At 45.8% G+C, this 9,608-nt stretch overlaps 1 protein-coding gene across 1 annotated transcript; it reads right to left on the bottom strand.

Annotated features, from left to right (window-relative positions):
* Positions 1–1,503: 1,503 nt before the first annotated feature.
* Cbln4 (cerebellin 4 precursor) lies at positions 1,504–8,985 on the bottom strand. Its single transcript, XM_028769759.1, has 3 exons — positions 7,522–8,985; positions 4,464–4,580; positions 1,504–2,850 (listed from the first exon to the last, which is right to left on the bottom strand). The coding sequence occupies exons 1-3, from the start codon at positions 7,801–7,803 to the stop codon at positions 2,653–2,655; spliced, it is 597 nt and encodes a 198-aa protein (XP_028625592.1). The 5' UTR covers positions 7,804–8,985; the 3' UTR covers positions 1,504–2,652.
* Between the last annotated feature and the right edge of the window lie 623 nt (positions 8,986–9,608).

The raw sequence follows: 9,608 nt of genomic DNA, 5'->3' as shown, positions 1-9,608 counted from the left end.
GCCAATTACTGCTTTGTAACTAAAGTAACCAAAGCTCAGAGAAAAAAAGAACCTCCTGAGTCATAGGGATAGTAAAGGAAGTTCCTAGGACTACACCCAGAATCTACCCAACTGTCAGTGCCTAAATCTTCTCACCTCTTGCTTGTGCTCTCTTAAGCCATTTTTTTTTCTGGACAACATGTTCATGATAGCTCTACATCTCCTAGGATCTAGTTAAGTTGACCCCCCTTGGCTCTCATCCTGGCCTGATCTCTTCACATGGGCTACAGCATCACAGACCTCTATACCTGATGGCCATAGTCTCGGGTCTTCCCCAACACAGGATGGATTCTGCATCCCAGGATGTATATGTTAGTCTTAGATGCATAAGTCAGGACTTAAAGCTCAGCACTTCACCAATGCATTTGTATGTTCAGAAGAATCAAGAAAGGTAAAGGGGGCACCCACAAAGCTGGCTACAATCCACTTGTCTAATACATTGGTACACTGACTGAGTTTGATAATAGCCTATCACCGTCCCGCCATGGGTGCCCATTGGTCACTTCCATACTCTTGACTCATGTTGCCAAAGTAAAGGTAAACATATCTGTCCCCTTACGATTGTCCTGCTGTCATGTCCAGATGCAGACCTGGTTTTCATAGACAGAGTGGAAGTAGCCACTAGGCAGAGTTGGCTCATGGTCAGAGCATCCCAGTGCCCTGTGAAGGAAAGCCACCCTTGCTGTCTCAGTAAGCAATACTGGAAAAAAAAACAAACAGTATTCAATATTATAAAATCAGTGTTACTAACTGAAAGCCATCAGGGGACAACCTGCATTAAGGACTGTTGCCAGGATCTTCAGGGAGTTCTTTCTAGGAAAGAGAGAAGTCTTCCAAGAGCTGACTGAACATCCTAGCATGGGGATCAATCACAGACTCTAGGGAAGTTGTGTCAGAATGGCTCGCTTGTAGCATGTTCCTTGTGGCTCCAGCTACAAGAGGATTCTGGAGATGGAACTATCACCACTATCACCACCTCGATCACCACCCAGTCATAGAAATACTATCTCCCCTTTCAAAGAGAAGTGCTGGGAGCAGGCAGAACCTTTGCCACAGTCCACCGGTTGGAGATACTAGCCTGGATATTGGCCACCAGTCACTCATACATGGAACAACCTTGTGATATTTCAAGAGATTGTTTTAACTTCATTTTCCTAGCAAGTCCTTGTGAAGGGAGAGCTTGGTAAATTCATTGATTCCCTTTGGCAAGCTTGCAACTCCTGGATTTGGACAGATTAAATAGACTAAAGATTTCCTATACTTACTCAAAGGGCATTACCTAAAATCTCAGAAAGATTTTTTTTTCTTCCAGGAAAAAGGAAACAAGGAGAAAAGAGGGACAGGAAAAAGAAAGGAAGGAGGGAGAGAGAGAATGGTGCAGGAAGGGAGAGGATAACGGAGAGTGGATAAACTACATAAACAGATACATCCTTAGATCAAAAGGACCAAGCCAACCATTCCACTAACATATAATAATCTTTATTCTGTAACAGAGACATAAATAATTTTATGAATTCATATGACCTATACAAAAGACAAAATAAGATATTGCACTAAATTTAGTTACGGAGTATCTGGATTTAATATTAGCTGAACAGATAAATATACACAAGTTAAGGAATTAAGGCAAAACCAGATGATATTTCAAACACAACAGGAGATTTGAAAAATAGATACAATTAAAAATAAGGGCATACTATCTCCAGTTAATAAAGTGGTCATGGTGAAGGAGAAAATAATTCCTTATGGGTTTAATAAAGTAGTTATTATCAATCTCGTTAATTAAAGTTGAGCAATAGAGTATACGATTTCCCACCAAGGAGAGGTACTTTGCCAAGGTTTGGGACTGGGCATTAGAGCTGGGGTAAATAACTTCTTCTTTGTCAGATTATGATCTGTTTTTGTCCTATTAGAAAATATAATTTGGAAAATATGACTCTTTCACATATATAATTAAAATACAACTATGAAGCATTCATTTTAGGGGCAGCGGGGAGGTCATGTGGCTGAGTTCAGAGTTAAGGGGCATTTTGAGGCAAGACATTTGTTACCTTATGGGTAGAGAGAACACAATGCCAGTCACTAAAATACAATCCCAGTTACCTTAAGAGAACAACACAAACAAATTCAAAAGTAATTATATATTTTTTTAAAAAAGTATAATCAATAATCAATGTCTCCACACATGTACACACGTCTTTGGCAGTTCCACTGTAACCACTGAAGTCAGAACTTCCAAGTCTTCTAACTTTCAGGCCCACTAGCCGGTCTTTCAAAAACAAAAGAAAAAGAAAAACAAAACCCCACATCTGCAGTCAGTGCTGTACTAGCAGGAAACTAAACAGAACAAACCTTGAGACGGCTTCTGACAGCTAACATGTAAGCAGATTAGGAATTTTCAGCTTTGGAGTCCTCATCCACATATAAAGAAACTGGCACACACACGAAAATGAGCTGTGAAACTTTGTGTTTTGTCCAGACAGGTCTAGAATTCTCAAAGAGAATCCATAGTCACCCATGAACAAAACAGTAAGAGATATCAATCCAAGAGTACTCTTCGGATAACCCAGAGGTGGGGGCCCTCACTCTTGGGCATCACGGAGAAGTCGGGTTCTACAGAGGAAACACCAAAAAGCCAGAAAATGTGGAATACTGCCAGCCGCCGAGTAAGTTACCTTTCTCCAGTTTTAGGTAGACCTTATCTTCTTTGTCCAGGTACAGTAGCACTCCGTTAGTGGCGGCTTCACGAGTCACGTCTTTATCCCCAGCAAATGCCGAGATGACTGGTTTTCCATTTAACATCAAGTTAACCTGGAAAGAAAAGGATCACCCACCCCAAAAAAAGCTCCCTTAAAAATGTGTACTAGGAAACAGTCTAAGGCAACTGACCTGGTCAAATATTTGCTATTTGAGAAATTGTCTCCTTTCCCTTCAAACTGGACATATGCGCAATCAGATTTAACGTGTGTGTGTGTGTGTGTGTGTGTGTGTATGTATGGGTGTGTGTGTGTGTATGGGTGTGTGTGTGTATGGGTGTGTGTGTATGGGTGTGTGTGTGTGTATGGGTGTATGTGTGTATGGGTGTATGTGTGTATGTGTGTGTATGTGTGTGTGTATGGGTGTGTGTGTGTATGTGTGTGTATGGGTGTATGTATGGGTGTGTGTGTGTGTGTGTGAGGGTGTGTGTGGGTGTGTGTGTTTTCCTACAGAAATTTCCTTAAGTACCTACAAAAACAATGCCACCCAGAGACATCTAGTCATGTGAAAACTGACTTTCCCTAGTGTATAAACAAAGCTAACTACTGGACCAGCCTCATAAGCTCAGCCTCAACTATTTGGTACAAAGTTGTCTGCTAGCTTCCCAGTGTTGGAACCTGACAAAGTCAGATACCACCAGCTGATCCCAGCAATTGAGTAGGCATGTCTTTCTGGAACTTACACAGCAACAAAAGTCATCTAAAATGTCAGAGTTTCCAGGGAAGTAGATATGTTCACTAAACACTTCCTTTCTTTAGGTTAAGATTAATAAAAAAAATAGATTAGATGTAAGGGTGGTCAGTTGATCCAGTCACTGGGATATAAAAGTGACAGCTGATTCTGCCATCTATTAATCATAGGGACATAAAATATGATATAAATGCTAAGCATTCAGTGTAACATATTCTAGAATTCCAGAAACACTCACCACATAAGACTAACCATGCAACTGCAACTGGGGAGAAGTTGCAAGAAAAATAGGACCCAAAAGTAAGCTATAGCAAACCGAACTCAGCATGTCCTTTCTCAAAAGCTTCATGAGTAGCTGTTCCCTGATAGTTTGGTTTCAAGAGTTAGTTGCATCTCACAATTTTTAAATGATAGTAAACCTGTTTTGTTTATTCAATGTCCATTTGTAAAGCTTTATGAAACTTTTCCGTATAAGTTGGAATAACTTTTATGTTGGCATGAGATAGAATTAAAATGTTTCATAGAGATCTCTGTCATGGAATCTTTGCCAAGCTATGTTTTGTTGTTGTTGTTGTTGTTGTTGTTGATGATGATGATGATGATATTTTAATAGCTAATTACATCTCACTGTTTTTAAATGGTAGTAAACTTGTTTTGTTTATTTATTGTTCATTTGTGAAGTTTTGTAAGTTTCAGTAACTTTTGCTCAGACATGAGATAAAAATCAATCTCTGTAGAGATTTATGTCATGAAACTCTCTCAAGCTGTGTTTCATTGTTGTGTTGTTTTGTCTTGTATTGCTTATTTTTCTACAAGCCTTTGTCACATACCCAAGTGGATGTTGTAAAGAAAAAAAATTGCAAATCACATGCTTTTGAAAACAAACACAAAGGGTAGACAACTATCTTCACCATGCAAGCACATCCTTCACGGACACTGAAATGCAGAGGCGGGAAGCACTCAGTGGGAGTACCTACCTGGATGGTTTGGCTCTGGTAGACTTTAATTACGTGAAAACTGAAACTATAGATTCCTTTCCTTGGTGCCACAAAGACAGATTCCAATGTGAAAAAATTGCCCACGTTAACCAGGATCTACAGATAGAAAGCAATGAATAATGGTAAATTATAGTTTCCTCCCATGAGTAAAATAAACTCCCTCCTCCTCCTCTCTCCATTCCTTCATTTCTTTATATCTTCCTTCTCTCTTTTCTTCTCTCCTCTTTCTTCATGTTTTAAGTAACTATCTTCAGAAACAATAGAGAATAAAACAGCGAATCCTATTTCTTTCCTGTTAAGTTGACTTAGAAAATAAATGTGCATAATGGAAGGGTCTTCTACCTTTTACATAGTACAGGAAAGATAAATAAATAAATAAATAAATAAATAAATAAATAAATAAATAATCAACTGTGTCGTATTCGTGTCTCAATTTCCAGGCTGATGTCTCTGGGATCATCAAAGTGACATGTGAAGATCTGTATTAGCTTTTCACTGAGAACCGGATGGAAGGCAGCTGCCGTGCAGTTACATCTCCACAGTCTACCAGCCTTCCCAATGTCCAGAAGGGACGTTACCTAGCCAGCCAATCGGCATCCGTGGGCCCCCTGCAGTAATCCCTGGACACATCACAGAGGCATGGTACCCCCTCCACCATGGGGCATAGTCCATGGCACCACCAGTTGGTACCACCTAGATGGAAAAGCCAAGTTCTTCTCCCAGTCTCTGCCAGAGCTCTCCTCAGACCCATGGCTATTATTTTTGCTTTTGTACCATCTAAGCCTTAACATAATACATTGGCGATGAATCAGCCCTGGCTGGATGCCAAGAGAAGGACGTAAATATATCAGACAGTAGATTGGGTGTCTTTCTGTGTTCTTCAGTGTCTGTGTTATCTTCCTATCAGTCACCTGAAATCCATTTGAAGTTCAAGGGTCAAAAGTGAAAAGTTAAGTTAGACACTGTTTCTAAGAAAGCCACAATGTGCCTTGTATTCCAATGTGTGGTCTGGTTGTGACATTAACTCTGAATCTCTGTGCATTCTCAGTTAAATTTCAGTGTCTCAGAAGTAAGTCCCTTCCTGGGAAAGCATAGGAGCCCAAACAAAACAAGGAGGCTTTCTTCCGTGTCTCACCAAGAAATAAATCCATAAAAATGAGACTCGTCTCTACAGATATATTTTCTGCTTATTAGAGTCATTCTGCTGTTATCTGTCTTAAACATCATCTTCTTGTCAAGATTAACATATTTCGTACTTCCTGCTTCGTTTCCTCAAAGTGCACCATGTCTCTTTACAGCACACCAGAATGTCAGAACGCTTAGGTAAATGCACCAGGCTCAGCCCTGCCAGATACAGATCTGTGTGTCGATTTACTGAGAGCCCAGCCTCTCACCCTAAGAATCAGCTCTCTGCCCTCTGACCTGAGACCAGATGGACTTCCTAAAGCACCGTCGCCAGCTGTGTACGACTCCCTGACAAAACATTTACAACAACACCTATTCCCCAGCACATTAGAACACTGTAAGGAGCTTAGCCAAGACTTCGAGACTCAGATACAAGAGGCATCCTTTATTAACAAGGTAGAGGTGCTGATTACTGTTGATTAGTGAACGTGAAGCTGGCTGTGGACTCTACAGGGTAATGGAAGCATCCAAGCGTGTCAAGATTTATAACTAAATGTGTCTTGTTGTCTCTAAGATGCACGGCTCCCAGAACAAAAGGAAAACCCCTTTCCTATTCTAATTGGTGGGAAGGTCATTGAGAAGAATGCCCCCAAACAAACATAGCACAGTGTCCACGAGCCTTCAACATTTAGATAACGCATTAAAACCCAGATCGGGCTGGTGTTAGGCTCCCTTTCCATCACTTTGTTAAATACTGCACCAAAATCTCCAAAGGGATTACTTAATTCATTTTTTAAAATTATAGCTATCCCATTCTAAGCCTCTAGGGAGACATCTCTAGCCAGCTGGTGAGTGTATTACTTAGAATTAAGGAAAGAGCAAGAACGTCACCTGAGTCTTCCCTGGCACGTCCTGAAGCCCCACTTAACCAGCCTGCGGGACTCTGTATACAACTGTGAACTGTGACTTTGGAATAAGATAGAGTCCAGTGCTGTTGGGGATGGAACCAAGATGCTGGAGAGGGGCTTCTGCCCTGGGGGCTTTGCTAAGCTGAATGCCTGGATTGCTAGGTCACTCCAGTCTACAGAGCCCGGAGCAGCTGGGCAAAGGCTGCAGCTTTCATCAGTTTCAGTCTCATTCCCCTGGCTGCAACCTCAAAATCTGTGCTTTCTCAGCAATTTACAATGCCCTGGGGGAACCAGGAAGGGAAATCCAGATCCCCAGCGCTTACCTGCCCAAGCTCTATGCAATTACTCAGTCCCTTTTCCTCCCGCCTCAACAACTTTTCTGAGTGGAGCAGTAGTGAATGAGAAAGGCTTTTGGTCTATATCAGGCACCCTGGACCCTGCAGAGTCACCCTAGAGCTCTAGAGGTGGTTTCTGACCCCCAGAACCACACCCCTAATCATCTGTGTCTACTTGGAAGGGTCCCTGCACCCTGAGCCCAGAGCCCAGAACCCCAGAGCCTTTTGGAGAGATGAGCCTCCACCTGGAAACACAAGTCAAACATTTCAGGTTGTCTGCTGGGGTCCCCTCAGGGACGCCTCCAGAGCACCTGCTGATAAGTCTGAGGCAGAGGCCCAACTTCTCTACCAATAGATCTCAGCATCCAGGGACAGTGTTCCCTTCAGCTCCTGATGACCTGTTGCTGTTAAATTTGTCTCGATCTCCAGGTGCCTTCCTCTGCGCTCCCAAGCCACCCACCGCGCAGGCCTCTGCTGAAGACTAAGGGGATCGAAGAGGCTGTGATTGTTGGGGAAGGGAGGCAGCTCTGAGTTCCAAACTGATACCTTCTGGGAGGTAGTTGATCCTAATCACAAATCTTAATCATACTAGCTTAATCTGGGCAGGCAGCACCGGATACCCAGAGACCACCCATTCCCTGTGCGCTCTGCATCCCTTGGGGGTCTGACCTGATCAAAATAAATGATGCGAGTCTTGTTGCTCATCTCAGATGGCTCGTGGTTGGTGCTCCGAACCGCCGAAAAGGCCACCTTGGAGTTTGCTGCCCGGACCGATATCCCCAGAGGGGAAGAAGATGATCCCTTGGAGTCTGTAGCTGGGTTCGAGTCGCACACCACCAGACACTTGCCCTCCAGAACGATGGGTTCCGTGTCATTCTGTGCCCAGACAGGCAGCACGAGAATCAGCAGAAGAGCTGGTACCACGGACAGCGCCCGGCGCGCGGAGCCCATGGTGAGCCGCGTGCGCAAGCGGCAGCCTGGCGCTTCTGCTCCCGGGCGGCGCCTGCTACCCCGGGATCCCGGAGCTCAGGAAGATGCCAGTGGCTAGATCGACAGCGCTGCAGGAACAGCGGCGGCGGCGGCGGCGGCGGCGGCAGCAGCGGCGCGCGCACTTCCACCAATTCTCAGGGCTGAAGTCTCCCTTTGAGCTGGCTGGCTGGCTCTGTTACCTTTGTCCTTTAAGGAGCTCATGCAGAACTCCTACCCTAACTCCTCCACCCCCAAATCAGTTTTGCCTGGGGCTGCTGCACCCACACTTGTCCCTTGACATCTAAAAAGTCTCCAGACCCTCGCGGTCACACCTCAAAAGAACAAAATAAATGCTCACCCCAAACCCAAGCACTCCTAGTGAAGCACGGAGCTGAAGACACAGTGGGGGACTCAGCGAGTAAACGCTAGCTAGGGTGGCTAGTGCTGAGCGGTGCGGGTGTCGGTCCTGTCCGAGGGACTCTGGTTGGCGCAGGAACAAATTACAGAGGCAGGAGGTGTTTCCGGGGATGAGAAAAACCCCAGGTTGTGTCCATGGCCAGGAGGCTAGCGACTCCCACTTGCACTTGGTCAAAAATTCCCCCAAAACCCGATGTCACTCCGACGCAGGTAGGCGGCAGCTGAGTGCCCTTCACCAAAAGCAGTTCTAAGGTGCAGGGCGCCGACTGCCCTGGGTTCCTGCGTCCCTGCGCACAACTTTGTGTCTCAGCGCGCAGTGCAGCCAGGAGGGACAGCGCCGAGAGGGCACCCTCGCGCTATTTATAGGAGTGCTGCCTGCAGATGGCTTTGGCTCGTTCGCTCATCCCGTGGATCCCCGGAAAGCAGAAAAGGCGTCCGGTGACCCCAGCGGAGCAGCGCCTGTGTGACGTTGAACGTACCCGGGCCGAGCGGGGTGCACCGCGCTGCTGGCTGCCAAAGTCTGAGGCCACTTGGTCCCCCGAAATCGCACTGTGTGTACGCAGAGGGTGATGTCCACCGGCCTGCGTCGCCCCGGGCTCCGCGGCTGCTCGCCGCCAGCTCCACCTGGACCCGCAGAGGGAGTTGTGGGTCCCCTTACCCTGCCCTGCGCAAGACTCTCTGAACCGAATGTGGCGCTGCCGGCTCAGATGTGGAGATGAAAAGACCGCGGCGGATCTGCGTGGCTTGCTGTCTGACTCTAAGAGGACCCGCCAGTGTCCCCCAACTGCGCCTGGTCCGGAGCTTGTCCCTGGAGCCTGGAGAGCACAGAAAAGCCCCTGGGCAGTTCTGTGCCCTGGGCGGGGCGGGGGTGGAGGAGGCGCCTAGTTTCTTTCTTCCGCTCAAGAGAATGAGCCTCAAAACCCACATGGGCGCGCCTTCCCACTCACGCTGTGCATCCACCCCAAGCAGGGCCAGGAAAAATCTTAGTGAACAGTATCCCTTAAAATGTAACAATTAAAATACACACCCGAGAGTACTGCACCCTCCCCCGCTTTGATGTTCCTCCCCTGTGAACTCCACTGCCATCTTGGCCTCTGACTGGCAACTTATTTTCCTCTTCCGAAGCCACGGAAGGGAAGAGGGGAAGCAGGGCTTGGCTTTGGAGTTGGCTGCATGAACCTGACCAAGAAACAAACCTTAATGAGTGGTCAGTACTACCCTAAATAAGGGCCCTGGCTTTCTGGTTCTGTGTTCTTTGCGGTCAGGACACTCCAAATTCCGTATTGACTCCTCTAGACTTCCAGCTGCAGGAGAGCAATGCAGCTATTTTTTAATCTTCTTTAATCAAAACAATGTCCCCATGGAAGCCA

The sequence above is a fragment of the Grammomys surdaster genome, unplaced genomic scaffold, assembly GCF_004785775.1.
Source record: "Grammomys surdaster isolate TR1022 unplaced genomic scaffold, NIH_TR_1.0 193, whole genome shotgun sequence".
NCBI classification, from domain to species: domain Eukaryota; kingdom Metazoa; phylum Chordata; class Mammalia; order Rodentia; family Muridae; genus Grammomys; species Grammomys surdaster.
Note: the sequence above shows the minus strand (reverse complement) of the source record. Positions and strands in the feature narration are given on the sequence as shown.

Coding starts and splice junctions, on each gene's coding strand:
- Cbln4 (XM_028769759.1), bottom strand. CDS start 7,803: ATGGGCTCCGCGCGCCGGGCGCTGTCCGTGGTACCAGCTCTTCTGCTG. Junction 4,581..7,521: donor GCATCATTTATTTTGATCAG/GTCAGACCCCCA, acceptor TTCTATCTGTAG/ATCCTGGTTAACGTGGGCAA. Junction 2,851..4,463: donor ACCAGAGCCAAACCATCCAG/GTAGGTACTCCC, acceptor TTTTCTTTCCAG/GTTAACTTGATGTTAAATGG.